Source organism: Dromiciops gliroides, chromosome 4, assembly GCF_019393635.1.
Source record: "Dromiciops gliroides isolate mDroGli1 chromosome 4, mDroGli1.pri, whole genome shotgun sequence".
Lineage (NCBI taxonomy): Eukaryota > Metazoa > Chordata > Mammalia > Microbiotheria > Microbiotheriidae > Dromiciops > Dromiciops gliroides.
The window spans coordinates 122,276,112-122,295,320 of record NC_057864.1 but is presented as its reverse complement, the minus strand read 5'-3'; the positions used below and the strand labels follow the sequence as shown (position 1 = coordinate 122,295,320).

The following is a 19,209-nucleotide window of genomic DNA, read 5'->3' as shown; positions in this document are numbered from 1 at the left end:
GACCAGTTATACCCAGCCAAGCCTCATCCTTGGACTACTCCCTGTGTTCATTGCCTTTGCTTAAGTCTACTACAAATTTGTTACACAATCTCAACTGAACCCTCACTGCTGCTAGGCAATCCTACTATATATGTCCCTGAACAGCTCACTATGTACCATGCTCCACAGTGGCTCTTCTGCTCCATTTTACCCTTTCTCAACTCTCCCATAGTTCACTCTTCCCTAACTCTCTCATGTTTTAACTTGCCTAACTTGCCTCATGTTTTACAGAAAAAACTGAAACCATTTACTGTAAACTTCCTCTCTTCCCTTCTTGCTCATCTCCTATCACTCAGGTGCCTTCTCTGCCACTTTCTGCCCTGTCTCACATGATGAAACGGCCTTATTCCTTACTAAGGCCAACCCCTACCATACTGTCTTCAACAGATTGCCCCCTCTGTCATCCTCACACTTTCACTTATTTTCAGTCTCTCCCTGTCTACTGGCTCATTTTCAACTGCCTACCGTGGAGGGGCCCCCTGAACTTGTTTCCTTGAGTTGCCCTGTTTTCCAGAGATGAGATTCCCCCCTCCCCCCACTAACATAAGAGTGATCATTTGTGACTGAACTCTATTAAACTTTCAGTGCCCTTGGAAACTGAGCCAACTACAAGCCTGGCTCCAGCCACTTTGCCCAGACTGCTAAACTGTGCAGGTGGGACCCTTTCAGATAAGCAGAGCATCCTTCTTCCAAGGTCTGATGTTCCTAAGCCCTCCTGCTTCCTCTCACTCCTCCTCCCCCTCTTCTCCATTCCTCCTCCCATGCCACTCCCATTTGGGAAAGGGATTGCCCACCACTCCTCCCATGAGACCTCCCTTTTTTTGCTGTACTCCATAAATATCCAAGTCCCTGTCTGTATTACAGGCTTCTTGGTATAAGGAGTTTCCATGGGCCTGTTCCTTTCTCTTGTAATAAATCAAGTTACTACCCATGTCTTGTGGACTCATGATTTTTGCTTAACACTACAAACATGCCCATGTCTCCTCTATCTTAAAAAAAAAAACCCTCAATTGATCCTTCTATCCCCATTAGCCATCATCCTGTATCCTCTCACTTTCTCCTTGATCCCTTATAATTTGACTTCAGATCTTATCACTCCACCAAATTACTCTCTTCAAAGATACTATTGATTTCTCAGTTGCTAAATCCAATGTCTTTCTTAATCTTTTTTCTCCTTGACCTCTCTGTACCCCTTGACACTGTTTATTATTCTCTCCTTGATACTCTCTTCTTGCTAGGTTTTTAGGACATCACTCAGGGTTCTGTGTTGGGCCCTCTTTTCTTCTCCCTCTATACTACTTGGTGATCTCATCAGCTCCCATAGATTTAACTACCATCTCTATGTTGAGGATTCTCAAAATCTACCTATCCTGTCCATGCTCTCTGCTGACTTTCAATCTTTAATCTCCAACTGCCTTTCAGACATTTCAAACTGGATGTCCAATAGACATCTTAAAACTCAACATATCCAAAACCAAACTCCTTATCTTTCCCCCTAAATCCTTCCTACTCCCACCTTCCCTGTAACTACCATGCTCCCATCCCTTAAGGTCACAACCTAGGAGTCATCCTGAACTCCTTACTGCCTGTCACACACCCCTTTCCCTGATCCATATCCGAGTTGTTGGCCAAGGTCTGTCAGTTTCACCTTTGAAACATCTCTTGATTACACCCCCTTGCCTCCTCTGACACTGCCACCCTTCTAGTGCAGGCCCTCATCACCTCACACCTTGATTATTGCAGTAGCCTGCTGGTGGGTCTGCCTGCCTCTAGTCTCTTCCCATTCCAGTCCATCCTCCGTTCAGCCACTAAAGTGATTTTTCTAAAAGGCAGATCTAATCATGTCTCTTCCTCCCTACTAAATAAACTCTAATGGCTAGGAAGCCTTAGGAATACTAACTTATTATGGTTCATTTGATCCTATATATTGTGTAACTCCTACTCTATTGCAGTGATTAGACTATTTTTTTTAACCAGTACCATTTTTTTTTTAAAGAAAGCCTCTACTGCCTCCAGAAGCAAATACAAAATCCTCTGTCATTCAGAGCGCTTCATAACCTAGCTTCCTTCTACTCTTCCAGTCTTCTTACACTTTACTCCTCAAAACGTACCCTTTGATCCAGTGACATTGGCCTCCTGGCTGTTTCATCTCTTGCCTCTGAGCATTTTCTCTGGCTGTCCCTTATGCCTGGAATACTCTCCTACTTCCACTCTGACTGGTGACCTACCTGACTTCCTTTAAGTTTAACTAAAATCTCACCATCTACAGAAATCCTCCCAAACCCCTCTTAATTCCAGTACCTTCCTTTTGATAATTATCTCCTATTTATCCTGTGTATATCTTGCTTTGTATATATTTGTTTTCATGTTGTCTCTGCCTCTCCCCTCTTGCCCCCTCCAGATTGAAAGGTCCTCGAAGGCAGGGGCTGTCTTTTGTTTTTTGTATCCTTAGTGCTTAGCACAGTGCAACCGCACATAGTAGACAGTTAGTAAATGTTTATTAATTGAGTCTATATATGGCTCTTTTTCTTTGATCTCATTCAGCTATAGTGAGGGCATTGCTGGGTTAAAGAGTATGCACAGTTTAATAATTGTGGGGGCATGGTTTCAAATTGTTTTCCAGAATGTCAGAATGACCTGAACCAGTTCACAGTTTCCACTAATTAATGTACCTTTTTTTCCCCTGAAACTTGTCCAGCATTCGTCATGTTCCCCCCCTTTTTTTTTTTCTAGTCAGCTGTGCCAATCTGATTGGTCATGAAGTAGAACCTGAATTGCTAGTTTTTAGTGATGTGGAGCCTTAGTTCCTTGGATTACTTTCTTGGAAAACTGACTATTCTCGTCCTTTAGTTATTTATCATTTGGGGAATGCTCTTATTCTTATAGTTTGAATAAATTCCTTACAAATCTTGGGAATAATCTTTAACAAAGAAAATAGCTTTAAAGACTTTTCCTAGATAACCTTTTCCCCTCTAATCTTAGCTGTATTGGTTTTTTTGGTGCAAAAAACTTTTAAATATCATGTATTCAAAATTGTCTGTTTTATTTTCTTTGATCTTTATCTTATGTTTGGTCATTAACCCTTCTCTTAGCCATACATCTAAAAGATATTTATTCCTCTTTCCTGTAATTTGTGAAATGATCTTTGATATAGAAGACATCTACATCTACCCATTTCTTGGTATATGTTATGAGGTATTGATTCAAACCTAATTTGTGTCTAACCGCTGTCCAGTTCTCCAGAGAGTTTTGTCAAATACCCAGTACTTGGGGGTCTTTGGGTATGTTGAATGCTAGGTAATAACCTAGTTGATTTGATCCTATATGTTTTGTAATTCCTGATCTATTGCAATGATTAAGCTCTTATTTTTTTTAACCAGAACCAAATTTTTTTATGATTACTGCTTTGTACTATAGATTGAAGTCTGATATTGGTGGGCAAACCCTCTTCCTTCTCTCTCTCTCTCTCTCTCTCTCTCTCTCTCTCTCTCTTTTTTGGTTGAGGCAGTTGGGGTTAAGTGACTTGCCTAGGGTCACACAGCTAGTAAGTGTTAAGTGTCTGAGGCTGGATTTGAACTTGGCTTTTGAACTGACTCCAGGGCTGGTGCTCTATCCACTGCACCACCTAGCTGCCCCTCTTTCTTCTCATTTTAAAAAAGTGGTAGGTATCTTGAGATTTTTATTTTTTTTTCTTCCATATGAATTTTGTTGTTTTGTAGGTCTACAAAGTATACTTTTGGGAGTTTAAGTGGTATAGCACTGAATAAGTAACTTAATTTAGATATTATTTCCATTTTTATTAAATTGCTTTTTTGACTCACTCATGAACAATTTATAATTTTATTCATATTCTAATTAACTGTTATTTGAATGGTAAAAGATACTACTTTGGAAAGTGGATTATATTGGTGTAAAAAGGATCAACAATGTAATGCTGCCCCCTAAACTCTTTTAGTAACTGGCCCTTATAATTTCTTTCTTTATTTTGTTGTGGGGCAATGAGGATTAAGTGACTTGCCCAGGGTCACACAGCTAGTTAGTATCAAGTGTCTGAGGCTGGATTTGAACTCAAGTCCTCCTGAATCCAGGGCCAATGCTTTATCCACTGGGCCACCTAGCTGCCCCTGAGCATTTAATTTGTTTAAGCATTTATTTTTAATTATACAGGTGGTCTTATTTGTGAAAAAAAAAAAGACAAAAGAATAAGGCATTAGACCTGGCATGTTTCTAAATGATAAATATAAATTCTTCTTGAACCTGGGTAGAAGAGAACCATTTCTTCAGGTTATCAGTGTAAAAATGTTCAGATTTTCATTTCAAGTTTCTAATATTTTTTTTCAAATAAGAAATTGGCTTATTAATTAAGATTTTTATTGTTACCTTTGTAACAATCCTATCTGAATATCCCTTAAATATAATTAAATGCCAAAGAATAGTAGATTCCTGTTACACTGTGGTTCATGTTAAATGGATTTGAACACATAGTGAATTGTGTCTACTGAAGAATATTGCATATAGTAAAAACCTGGCACAGGATGATTAACATAAATTTTATCCTTTTGCCAGTTTTATAAAAATTTTGGTTCCATGCATTTGGAAATATTTTTTAAAATAGTTTTAGATTCTGATTTTTTTGTCTTAATGCCTTGAACCTTTAAGAAATACTTTTTAAATAAATGTATTTCATCTAAAAACTTCATCTTTTGTTAATAGGTAAATCAACAAACTGGGAAGATGATGGTTGGGGAGGATGGGAAGAAGCAGAAACACAAGAACCTGTAAGTCTGTATTCACATGTCTATGTTTTCTGTTAGTGTATTATTTGAACTTAAAGACTTTGGGCAATCACACGATAGTATTAATAATTGTATCTGAAATAGAACTTCAAAGTTTCAGAGTGCCGTGCAGATTGTTCTGCAACATAGTTTTATAGAGGTATCTGAATTTGTGAATATAACGAAAGAATTGTAAAAAAGGAAAGTGTTGTAAGAAATGATGAATATGAAGAATTAATAAAATATGGAAAGATTTTTACATAATAATAATGCAGAATAAAGAAAACAGCACTAAAGCAACATAAATAAAAACAATACTAAGTGGGAGCTGACCTCAGATTAAGTATGATGACTAATTTTGGTACTAGAAAAAAATGAAGTACTTCAAACCTCTTGATAGAGAGGAAGAGGGGTGGTGCATAATGTTGCTAAGTGGTATGGTGGATAGAGTGCTGGGCCTGGAGTCATGAAGTCTTGAGTTCAAATGTAGCCTCAGACACTAAGCTATCTGACACTGGGCAAGTCACTTCACCTCTGCATTAGTTATAGCACCTTCCTCCCAGGGTTGTGGTGAGGATCAAATAAGATAATATTGGTAAAGCACTTAGCACAGTTCCTGGCACTAGTGCTTAATAAATGCTTATGAATAATCCATTAGTGAATTGCCTAAGAAAACATCCTCAGGACCAGATAAATTCACAAGTGAATTCTATCAAATATTTAAAGAACAATTAATCTCAATACTATATAAACCATTTGGGAGAATAAGTAAAGAAGGAATCCTAACAAATTCCTTTTATGAGACAAATATGGTGCTGTTACCGAACCAGGAAGAGCCAAAACAGAGAAAGGAAATTATACACCAATTTCCCTAATAAATATTAATGCAAACATTTAAAATAAAATACCAGCAAAGAAATTACAGCAACATATCACAAGAATATATACTATGATAAGGTGGGATTTATACCAAGAATGCAGGGCTGGTTCAATATTAGGAAAACTGTCAGCATAATTGACCACATCAGTTACAAAACCAACAGAAATCATATGATGTCATGACTTTCACTGAATTGGATTTAAGTGAGGAAATGCTGTGCAAAGTCACCAACCTCACTCTTTCCTCCAGAGCCATCTGTGTCCATTGGCAAGATATATGTCAGAATGACTGGAGATGGCCCCAGATATTTAAGGCAATTGGGGTTAAGTGACTTGCCCAGGCTCACACAACTAGTAAATGTCAGGGGTGAGATTTGAACTCAGGTCCTCCCAACTTCAGGGCCAGTGCTCTATCCACTATGCCACCTAGATAGTATGAATTTGTAGTGGATTTAGAGAGCAATTTCCTGATTTCTTCTATGTATGCAGTAAAATAGTGGATGACATCTCTGTTTGGAAAGAACTTAAAGGTTATTATGGTAAGAGTAGTTTACAACCTTGAAAGAACTTTAAAGATTTTATCCTATCATTCAAGAAATGCCTACTTTTCTTCTTCTGTTGCTAGATGTGTCAAACACCTTTTCCCCTTCTCTCTCCAATACTCTCTAGTGCAGACTCAACCAGATTAAAATACAATTGTAAAATATTTAACAAACTAAGTAAAATTATAGTACAACATAGATAATGTTAACATGTAGTTTTCAAGTCAATCTTTATGTAGGGTTTAATGGCTCCCATTTGAGTTTGACACTACTGGCCTGGACCATCTGTTTATTGTTTCTAAAAGAAAGAGAGGAAGGAAAAACCTTGTTATGTTACATTATCTCCCTTTGTTCTTTTTTCTAATTCGATAAAGTACTTATGAAACCTTTTTTCCCCAAAAATGGTATTGATGTTTTAATTTCTATAATTAAACATTAAAACACTTGGGTTACAGTAGGTGTTTTGACAACTTTTTTATTATGTTGGAATTTATTGGCACTACTATATCATGTAAGTAAGCAGGATGGGATCTACAATGTAAATTGTTTGTGATTGACAAATGCTACTATATTAAAGTGATAATTGCTCAAAGCTTTAAAGAACTAGACTTTTTATTACTGACTACCTAACTTTTAAAAAGTAAAATTTTTTGTTTAGAATTTTTATTAATTTAATTTAAAAAATATCCTAACTGTCCTTAAAAAGATAATTTACCATCTTGTGTGCCTATCTTCAATAATTGGCAGTTCTGTTTAAATTACTGCAATCTTCCATCTGCTGAACTATCAAACAATAGAAGTGAGTACATGGACAAACTAGACTTAAAATCCAAAGAAACAGTAAAATATTCAGGTGGTAGATGTAGGAAATTTGAAATTATTTCATTTATTTGAGCTGCAGTGATTCCTTGATATCTGCTTAGAGAGGTCTTATTTTTTTTAAAGAGAGATTCTAGAATTTTGAATCACATAGATTTGTATTTAGACTTCCCCCCTGAAATGTTAACACAGGAGTTAAATTTATATGAAGTTATTTTTGTTTCATTAGTAACTAATAAGGATACCAGGACTTGCATATGTAAATCTTCAATTCAACATTTAATATATATATTTTAATTACCTTAGACACCACTAGGAAATAATACCATTCTAAATTTTATGTGACTTTCTTCAGTAATGATGTATAATTTCAGAATCTGTTCCAGGGAAGTAGTATCTGGGAATACTAATATGTGTTTTACTCATTATGAGCATTCTTTTTGACAGCTTATAGTTTCATGACACAGAATAAAATTACTAGATGGTAGTATAGTTTATAAACAAAATAACATGATCATGATCAAAACTGTAAGGGTTTTATTGAGCAATTATGTTTAATGCTTTTAGTCCACAGTATTGCTTCCTATGGAAAAGTTTATGTGCAATCTAAAATAAAGCATTTCTATAAAACCTAGGGCACTGAGTGATGAGTATTTTACCCACATTGGTGTCTGTTGTATATTTAAGTTGTTACTGTGTATGTGTGTGTGTGTGTGTGTGTGTGTGTGTGTGTTTAAAATAACATACTTTGATGTTTTGTTAGGTCTCTAATCTCTTTAGAATGGCCACTACCTTTACTGATGGAGATTGTGGCCCTTCTATGCCTTTTTATCCTTTGCAGTTTCTGTCTGTTTTCCTAAAGACCTTCTACCCAGTATCCCTGTTGAACACCTTTACCTAATTCTCCAAAAACAATGAAGTCATGCAAACATTCCCACATTAGCCATGTTGTGAAAGGGAAAAAAACAAAACAAGAAACATTTTAAAAAGCAAAAGAAAACATGCTTCAATCTGCATTCAGAGTTCATCAGTTCTCTCTGGAGGTGGATTGTCTTAGATCATTGTCTTGATCAGAGTGGCTAAGTCTTTCACAGTTGATCATTATGACAGTATCGCTGTTACTGTGTACAGTAGCCACCTAATTCTGTTCTCTTCACTTTACGTCAGTTTATATATGTCTTCCCAGGTTTTTCTGTGGTCATCCACTTGTTAATTTCTTATAGTACACTAGTATTCCATCACAATCATGTGCCAGATCTTTTTCAGCCATTCCCCAGTTGATGGGCATCCCCTCAGTTTCCAATTCTTTGCCACCACAAAAAGACCTACTATAATAGTTTTGTACATATGAGTCCTTTTCCTCCTTAGTTTCTTTCCATATTTTGTAGATAGCACTTGATATATTTTGATTAGATTAGGCCTCTTCACCTAGGTGGCAAAATAAAGGACATGGAAATTTGAGATAGAATGGATAATGAGTATCCTTGAATTCAGGCTTTAACTCCAAAGAAATTTTGTGCATGCCTGTATTTAGCCTTATTAGATCTTCTCATATTTGGTGTCCTCAGAGATAGATGGTGGGCAGGTCTGGTGTTAGAATCCTTAGAATCCTATTAGTTTAGGTTTGATGGTGATATGAAATGAGACATTCATTGGTCATTGAACAGATAACTAAAGGACGTTTACTTAACCCTAACATAGAAAGGATATGTAACAAATATACTGAAATATTTAGTTTCCATGGACCTAGCCCCATTTTTCTTCCTATGGAAATTATCTGTTCATCAGGGCAAGGTATTTGTGTAGCCTTCTGATATCCAGCAATTCTGAAAAGTATTGACCCTACATGAGTGGTGTCTTATTTGGCCTTAAGTGACCAAGAAGCCACATCAACACAGCCAGAGGCTACCGGGAAGCTGAATTAAAAGAGACAGTTTGAGACCTGGCTTTGTCCCCTTTTGATATCTGACCCATGTTGTAGGAGATGGGAGGGAAAGAGTTACTTAAACTGAAAAGTCCATCATCCTGTGTCCAACTTTGTGATGAAAATCTTTGAACTTATTTATACTGGTCCTCTGATGACAGACGTACAGTTCATTGCAGGGCTGCACTTAAATCCTTATAGTTTGGTAGGACTGACCAAAGCTTATCTTTTTTTGGCATAGTTTTTGTGAACTCAGGGTCATCTTTATGCCACCATAAACAGAGAAAATATTTTAGAAGAGGATTTGTTACCTGTTAAATAGGCTTTTTTTGGGGGGGGGGGAGGCAATGGGGGTTAAGTGACTTGCCCAAGGTCACACAGCTAGTAAGTGTCAAGTATCTGAGGCTGGATTTGAACCCAGTTATTCCTGAATCCAGGGCCGCTGCTTTATCCACTGTACCACCTAGCTGCCCCTAAATAGGCATTTTTTATAGCTTATAGAAAACCAAGAAAATGCCAGTCTATTTGTACTACTGCCAAGCTAAGTTTCCTTATGCATAGATCAGGTTATACCATTACTCTCTTCAGAAATCTTCAGAGGTTCTGAATCCAAAAGGAATTGCAGACTCTGAGATTGATCATAAGGGAGATATTCCCTGTAGCTTACTGAGTCCAGTTAAAACTCCCTTGTCTGGCATTCAAGGCCTTGCAGAATCTGGTACTACTCTGACTTACAAACTTATGCTATTTCTTACCACAAACTCCACGATACAGTCACACAGAAGTACTGTACCCCAACATGCTATGTATTTTTTTTTTTTTTTTGGTGAGGCCATTGGGGTTAAGTAACTTGCCCAGGGTCCCACAGCTAGTAAGTGTTAAGTGTCTGAGGCGGATTTGAACTCAGGTACTCCTGACTCCAGGGCCGGTGCTCTATCCACTGCGCCACCTAGCTGCCCCATGCTATGTATTTTTTGGCACCATACCATCATTTCCTATCATGGCTTGTCCATTCTTGCCTCCTTTGCCTGTTAAATGTCTCAGGATTTAAAAAGAGTGTGTGTGTGTGTGTGTGTCTGTCTGTCTGTCTGTCTGTCTGCATCTGTGTCTGTGTCTGTGTGAGTCCTTTCTTCACTGAGATGGCAATCCCCCTATAACTTGACCAAAAATATTAATCCCCTCTTGGCCAGCCTGGTGATAAACCTCTTCAGACTTTGGCTTATCCTTGGACAAGGGACATATAGTCCATACATAATGGCATAAGGCCCATATTGTTAGGTTTCCAGGTTATAGAACCTGGTAGATTTTATGTTCTTCTCGCTCACCTAATCTTCTAGAACCCAAAGTTACTACCATATTGTAATGAGACATCTGGGGAGTAGAGTTAAAGCCCACCTCAGTTCCTCCATGAAGCTTTTCTTGTTATCTCCATTTATTAAGTATCTTATTCTCATTGACCTTATGTTGAACTTAATTTTGTACCTTTGTGAAGCATATATTATTTTGTATTAGTTAATTTTTATATGAGTTATAGCTCCTCATTAGACTCTAAGTTCCCTAAATACAGGGACTAAACTCTCCTATGACATTGTTCTATACACATGTACTTGAAAGAAATTTTAAATCGAATTTAAATTTGGGCCTAAATTTGTTCTCTCTTTAATATTGTCCCTACATTTTAAAAAATTCTACCACTAACAGGAGACATGCAGAAATATTGTCTTCCTAATAGGATTTTTCTTGCTTAGAGTCATCAACAAATCTTTGGTCTGGTCAGTTGGTCATTCAGTAAGCATTTGTTAAACACATCTACTGTGTGCCAAGTACTGTTACCCCATTTAAAAAAATTTTTTTTTTTTGCAGGGCAATGAGGGTTAAGTGACTTGCCAGGGTCACACAGCTAGTGAGTGTCAAGTTTCTGAACTCAGGTCTTCCTGAATCCAGGGCTGGTGCTTTGTCCATTGTGCCACCTTGCTGCCCCTTGTTCCCCCATTTTTGTGAAATAGAAATGTAGTCTGTGATTCGAATTTGTTTCTTTGAACATCCTTCTTAGCAACAGACATCAAAGATGTCCTTAACTATTTTGGATGCTGTTGAGGTAATGAAACAGTCATTTGAGTTACTCATTTGTGGGATTTTTGTTACCAGGTGTCCCTGATCTGGCCCTATCTCAGATTGAATTGTCTCCTCTTCTGTTTGTATCTCCATTGCTTAGCCAAGTGTTTGCGTATATAAGCTCTTAATAAATGCTATTTTCATTTCATTCAAGGATTCACCCATACTTGAGTTGACAAGTATTTACCACATAAATCATTATACAGAATATTAAATAGGACAAGAGCATTAACAACAGATTTTATTAGTTTTGAAATTAGGTTATTATGGTATAACTCTTGAACCTACAAGAAGAATGAATAATAATCTATCCAAATAATTAAATGTGTTAAGTTTAAGTAGAGGACTGAAGAATTCAGCTAGCAATTAACAAATATGATATTTTCGGCTTCTACTTTACAATATGTCATTTCCTAGTGGATATAAAAAAACCCACTGGACTTGAGGTCAGAAAACCTGGTTTCAAGTCTTGTCACTGATATTTATTAATACTTTTGCGAGCTTGGGCAAGTGAACTTAATTATACAATAAATCAGTTGCATGTAGAAGACACTTAATAAAAGCTTCTTGATCAGTGGAATCAACAAACATTTATTAAGCACCTAATGGCACTGGAAATACAAAGAATGAAGCAATCTCTCTCAAGGAATTTATATTCTAATTGGGGAGATCATAAATAGACAAGTAAATACAGAAAAAATATGAAGTTAATAAATACAAGGTGAGGAAGAAGGGCATTAGTCGTTGAGATTAAGAAAGGCTTCAGGGGCAGCTAGGTGGCTCAGTGGATAGAGCACAGGCCCTGGAGTCAGGAGGACCTGAGTTCTAATTCGGCCTCAGACACTTAATACTTACTAGCCGTATGACCCTGGGCAAGTCACTTAACCCCAATTGTCTCACCAAGAAAGAAAGAAAAAAATAAGATACCAAGAAAGAAAGAAAGACTTCATGTAGAAAGGCTGTGCTTGGGCTACGCCTTGAAGAAAGAGAAGATTCTACGAGGGGAAGATGAGTGATAGGACATTTCAGGGATCAGGGATTGTTACTGCCAAAAAGCTCAGAGAAATTAGATGGAGTGCTGTGTGTGAGGAACAAAGAGAAGGCCAGTTTGGTTGGATTCCAGAGTAAAGAAGGGAGGAACAGTGATGTTCAGTAAGGCTGGGAAGATAGACTGGGGCCAGGTTTGAAGGGTTTTAAAAGGTAAACAGAGGAATTTATATTTTAACTTAGAGATAGATGCTAGACTTTTGTTTTTTAAGTAGGAAAATGATGTGATCAGACGTGCAAGTTAGGGGAAATAATTTTTGGTATCTGTGTGGAGGATAGACTGGAGTGGAGAGGAACTTGAGGCAGGGAAGCCCATTAGAAGGCTGTTGTTACCATCTAGGAGAGAGATAATGAGAGCCTGAACTAAAGTGCTGGCTATATAAATACAGCGCAGCACAAGGGTCAGATGCAAGAGATCATAGAGATTAGAAATGCCAGCTGATTTAATTTATGGGATGAAGATAGTGAGGATTCAAGAATGATGGCAGAGGGTTTAAACCTGAGGAACTTTCTACTAGCTTCAGTTTCCATTTTTTGTAAAATGAAGATGGTGATACTTGTATTACCTACTTCACAGGGCTATTATGAAGATCAAATGCCTAATGTAGGTGAAGTGTTTTTGCAAACTCCTTTTGGCTTCTATCTTTGTCCAGAACCCACCTTGTACTCTCTTGATCTGCCTTCTCTGTGGATCTCTAGTTCCCTGGAGGCCACTTCCCACCATAACACCCCCAGCATTCCTACCCCACTTCTTCCACACCTTTTAGTTCCACCTCTGCCTTCTGACTGGACTCTTTTAAGGCCAAGTTCCACTTGCTCCTGCTTGCTGAGAGGTGAACCTACCTCACTGGTCATAACACCACCTGCCATGAGTTTGGACCCTTGAAAGAGGACCTTGAGCTAGATGCTGATATGCAGACTCCAGTCTCCATTTCTCAATTGCCTGGTCCCTTAATCCCATAATTCCCAACCCTGTCCCTTCAGCATCACACTTCAAATCTGCTTACCCCTTCCGCTATGCTCTGTGGAATGCCTACTCTGTAATTAGGAAATTTTCTTTCTTTAATCTTTTCCTTTTTGACTCCTTTCCATCTTCTGACACTATCACCTAACATGTGACACTGTATTCCTACCACCCTTTTCCAATAGTGCTTGAACTTTAACTCATACATTCTCCTTCCTTCCTCACTGAGTTTAGTGACTATCTTAAGAGTCTTTCCACCTCAGCTCCTGCCCTCATACAAAGAGATACCAACAAACATACTGATGCTCCCTTAAATACCCTAACTTTGCAGTTGCTCAGCCTGCTCCATTACCATGACTTACTCTTTAACTCCACGTAAACTATACACAAAGATGGTCATGCACTTGATATTTCAGTTACCTATATGTCTTCCCCTAATCCACCCACTCCTTTCTGATACCTCTCCTCTGACATGACCTTCCATTTCTTATGTGAACATTAGAATGTGAACTGCTTGTTGTTCTTTGTATCCCTAAAATTAGGTTAGTGCCTGGCAAATAATTAGCACTTAAGAATTACTTTTGGTCTTATTAACTGACTAATTGATTTATTTACATATTGTCTCCCAGAATGGGAGCTCCTTGAAGGCAGGGACTGTCTTGGCCTTTCTTTTTATCCTTTCTTCATAGCACAGTGTTGCCACTGTGTTTAATAAATAAACATTGATTGATTATTTCAGTAGATTTGCTACTTGTCACCTTGGACAGTCAAGAATATGGCCTAGAGAGGAGATAGGATATAGGTAGATGGGTGGAACGGTAATGAAGCTTGGACCATGGGACTGAAGGAGAGGAGGCCTATTTAGTATATCACTGTTGAGGATGCTTGCAAATAACAACTACTTCCTCCCCCACCCCCACCCCCACCCCCACAGGAAGAAGAGGAGACTACTTGCAAAACTCAAAAATCATATTGGCTTCAAGATTGTGTTTTATCCTTATCTCCAACTAATGATCTCATGGTAATAGCTCGGGAACAAAAAGCTGTGTTTCTAGTGCGTAAGTATACTCTTTATTTCATTGAAATCTCTTTAATTTTACAAGTGAAGTTTTCATCCATACTGTTGGCTTGAGTTTTGGATTGTGGTTGAATGCTTGTGATCCTAGTGCAGTTTATTTCATTTGAAGTATTTGTTGATGCTACTTTCTCTTTTCTCCCTCTTTTCCTTTTACTCTTTTCGTATTCCCTTTTTTTGCTTTGGTTATCTCCTTCGCTTTTTTTTTACTCCATGGACCTTAGGCATGTCGGTGGTATCCAGGGCAGTCATGGGTATTGCTTAGCTCTGTGTCATTCAAGATCTAGAGGTTGATGATACCTATACTGTTGTAATGTAGGAGATCTCTTCAGCCTTAATTTTAAATCATAATATGCTGAAATAATTATTTGTTTTAGGCAAAGGTTTTCAATTTATGATTAGTCACTGAAATTCTAATATGTGACTTTGGAAGATATACATTAAGTTTAATAAACATTAAGGGCCCATCTTAGGCATAGCATTATTCTAAGCTCTGAGGATATAGAGCCAAAAATGAAGCAATCATTGCTCTCAAGAAATGACAAGCTTTAACAGTCAAAATAGGATTTAATATAAAATGCTTATAGTCAGCTTCAACCTCTGAGATAGCATAAACTTTGTAGAAAAATGTTCTCTATTATTCCAGGATGAAAATAGGTCTGCAAATAGTTGGGATAGGTAATGGACTATATCAGTCATTCAATAAGCATTATATAGTAATTATAATGTGCCAAGCACTGTACTAAGCATTCAGAATACAAAGACAAGCAGAAAGAAAGCTCTTCCCTTAGGAGCTTACATTCTGCTGGAGGATGACAAGTTATAAAAGAATGCTGTACCTGGTAGAGAGGCATAGTAGAGAGAAAGTCTGATGGAGATAAGCAGGGAGGGTAGTCTGGAGAGGAAGATGTGGTTTACCTGGGCCACCTTCTTAAAATGGAGGTTCTTGGAGGAACCAGCCAGAGGGAGAGGCCTCAGGAGTGGAGGGCACTTCTGTGAGAAAATAATTATTGATAATTGATTTCTTGGGGACCCAGGGATCAGTCCTTTCTTCCCGCACCCCCCCTCTCCTGCCCAACTCCAGAAACCATGCCAGAATTCTCCTTGAGAAACTTCATCAGATCTCATCTAGGAACTAAAGGAATGGAGATAGATTGTTTTGTCTAGATTGTTGTTGGACTGATAATGGACTTTGCCTTGAGCAACTTGAGTGAAGGTTTTTTTTGCATTCTTTTCCCTGATGTCATCCCTAGAGTTTATTTTAATGTAGACCATCTTCAAGTCATGTCAACCAATAGAGTTGAATGACGCTAACCAATTTAGATTTGTTTGATGTATAATGACCCAGTTAGCTCTGATCAATGTAGAATGACTGGGCTCTATCAAAAGAGAATTTTAAAAGCCCTTGGAAAATGTCACATGAGGACTTCTGGGGCATCTTCTGGGTTTCTCTTGGTTCTCTGAGACTACATGCTCTCTGTTTTGTTCTTATTTGCTCCCTTAGCTCTCTGAGACCACATGGTATCTGTCTCTCTCACTTTCTCCCTTGGTCACTGAGACCACATGCTGTCTATCTTGGAGACCACATGGGTCTCTTGAGGGTTTTTCTCCTGCTCACACTAACTGGCATGCTGAAGCTCTCTCCCTGCTTTCTCTACCACCTAGCCTGAGACTATGAGAAGTTAGGGAGACGTGGCCAAGGCTTTACTGGCATAATATTGATAAATTAATAATATGTCTATCCCAAACTGGTGTCTATAGTCATTATTTTCAACGTAACAGAACTAATCTGACTTTTCTTTTTCGCTGTCTCATGGAGTCACTGATTTCAGTTTGCTCTGTTCAGAGAAAAGTATAAAGAGAGAGAGAGAATCTTTGTCCTTTGACTGGAGGACAGTAAGCAGAAAACTGAAAAATCACTTGGATTCTATACATACTTACGGGAAAGTATGTCAGATTTTGGTGGGAACATTTTATATTCAACTGCTCTTTTCTTTTTTTTTTCTTTTTTTTAGAGCAATGAGGGTTAAGTGACTTGACCAGGCTCACACAGCTAGTAAGTGTCAAGTGCTTGACACTCCTGAATCCAGGGCCAGTGCTTTATCCACTGTGCTGCCTAGCTGCCCCTCAACTGCTCTTTCTATACAACCTTGTCCCTAACTAAAAGCTAATTAAATTGGATTGAATAATTGATATCAAGTGATAATCAAAGGAAGAAAAGCAAACTGGTAGGGGGCTCATGAGATATAACATTAGAAAAAACTCCCAACACTTTCATCGTCCCCTAGAATCCTGAAATGAGAAGTAATAGCTATCTATAGGGGTACCCAGCCTGCTAGTATACATAGGAGTTGGGAGGGTACATTCATGGGATATACTTCACATCTATAAATATTAATTATTAGTTAATCACTTCATCTTGAGGAAAAGATGAATTTGCACTAGTCCCTTCATGTATAGTTACTTTAGAGATCATGATTATTTTAAGTCATTAAAAATTACGTGTTACTAACTATAAAAATACTAGCTAATCAAGGATTTCCAGACTTAGAAATTGCTCTGTATATTGAATGTTATATAAATATGTTATTAGTAAATGCTCCTGTTTACAGATGACATCATAGTTATTATAAAACGTTTACAAAACAAATACTAATACCTAAACCCAGGATGAGCAAAAACAGAGAAAGAAAACTACAGATAATTTTCCCTACTGAATACTGATGCTAAAATCTAAATTTGAATTCAGTCTCTTAATATTATTCATGTTACTGCCCTTCACATACCCTACCTTCCAACTTAGTTGAACCTAAATAAGGCCTTAACTAATGGACTCCAGTTCGAGTAATTACTTTATATTTACTTTGGATATAATTTGTATTTCCTTAAATTTTGATATGTTTTCTCTTTCTAGTAGAATACAAGCCCCTTGAGGGCAGACTTTCATTTTTATCTTAGTAAACCTAGCATCTACCAGTGCCCAGTGCATAGTAGGTGCTTAATGAATTCTTGTTGAATTGAATTTATTAGGAAAGAGGAGCTAATTAGATATATTTTAGTAGTAGAGCATAATTTACATTTAGGGTAAAGATAGGAAATTAGTTTTTATAGAGCAGTGTCTGCCTTATACCATTGCTAAATTGAGAATTCGACTGAGTTAATGGTTTATTTAAAAAAAATATTACAAGTACTACTGAACATATTACATATATTATATTCTTGTACATGCCGATTGTATAACTTGTGACATGTGGTTTCATAGCTGTCATTCTGTGAAGAGCATTGTCTCCAAGGTCCTTATCACTAAATCCAGTGGATTTTCCTGTCTTCATTCCCTATGACATATATGGCATTTGACCCTTTGTCTTTCATGACACTGAGTTTCTAATTATCTAACTGATATTTTTTTCTCTCCTTTACTGGCCTTTCTTCTTCCTTCAGCCCTCTAAATATGGGTGTTTCAGTGAGGCTCTGTTTTCAGTATTCTTTTGGTGAGCTTATTTATTCCTATGACTTCAGTTATCAGTTGAAGTGAATTTCTAGCGCCAGTTTCAACCTTTTTTTTTAAAAAAAACTCCAGCCCAGATTTTTAACTGCTACCTAGCTACATGTACTTACATGTACTGCTGATATATCAGATTTGCCATGGCTAAAATTGAGTGCACCTTCCCCTCCAGAATATCTCCCATTTTCTGAATTACAAAGTTCCATCACTGATACCATTTTGCCATTCAGGGAAAACTCAGGGCCAAAACATGGTCATTTTCAATTCCTCCCTTTCCTCATATTTCACATTCAACAAGCAACTTCTGCAAAATCTTTTACAACCCCACCCTAACTTCCTACTCACAAATCAGTTCAGGTCTGTATTACTGTTTAATTCTTTACTTCTTCTAATTTGTCTCCCTATCTTTATTTTTTCCATGCCATGTCATTGAATAATCTTCTTGTGAATAGCTCCAAGCACTTCCTTAAATTCTCTCTCTTATTTCTAAGCCTTTGTTCATATATTTCATCACACCTGGAATACAATCTCATTTTTCCATCTACTGAAATGATTTCCATCCTTAAAAACCAATTTCAGATGTCATTTCCTTCATGAAGCTTCTTGAATTTTCTTCTCTTCCAGCTGGTGAGCTGGTAGCAATCTTCCCTCATTGGATCTTTGGTAGTAGCATTTACATACTTAGCACTTTCTAGTTTTTGTTATAATTATTTGTTTTTGTTTTCTCTACCCTACCATAAATAAATCAATTAACAAATATTGTGCACCTGTTCTGTGCCAGGCACTGTGCAAGGCGCTGAGACACAAAGACAAAAAATTATAGTTCCTGCCTTCAGGAGCTTACATTCTATTTTGGGAATCAACATGTACATATAGAAAGGGTGATGGTAAAAGGGAATAGTTGACACAGGATATAGAATGTTTGCCTTGGAGTCTGGAAGACCCACGTTTAAATTTGACTTTCAACACGTGTGACCCTGGGCTTAATCTTTCTTTTTTTTTTGGTGAGGCAGTTGGGGTTAAGTGACTTGCCCAGGGTCACACAGCTAGTAAGTGTTAAGTGTCTGATGCCAGATTTGAACTCAGGTCCTCCTGAATCCAGGGCCAATGCTCTATCCACTGCGCCACCTAGCTGCCCCTCTGGCCTTAATCTTTGTCAGCCTCAGTTTCCTCATTTGTAAAATGGGAATAATGATAGCATCTACCTTGAAGGATATGTGTGAGGATGAAGTAAGATAATATTTGTAAATAATATTTGTAAACTTTAACTCTATGTAAATAGTTATAAGCTTTAGCTCTATGTCAATACTAGCTATTATCATTTATTATTATTATATTATTGACAGTGAAGACATGGAAATGGAAGATGCTCTTATCTGTGAGGAACAGGAAGAAGGCTACTTTCACTGTATCATAGAATACATGAAAGGGAGTAATGCATAATAAGGGCTAAAAAGGTTAGATTGGAGCCAGATCGTGAATGTTTAGTGAACCATATTCTTTTAAATGCCAAATAATTTACATC

At 37.5% G+C, this 19,209-nt stretch overlaps 1 protein-coding gene across 1 annotated transcript in view; it reads left to right on the top strand.

Moving 5' to 3' along the window:
• RAB3GAP2 (RAB3 GTPase activating non-catalytic protein subunit 2) overlaps nt 1-19,209 on the top strand; it is a 110,884-nt gene that overhangs the window by 22,415 nt on the left and 69,260 nt on the right. Inside the window, 2 exon segments of the mRNA XM_044004566.1 lie at nt 4,753-4,817; nt 14,039-14,162. Coding sequence (XP_043860501.1) covers nt 4,753-4,817; nt 14,039-14,162 — 189 coding nt within the window.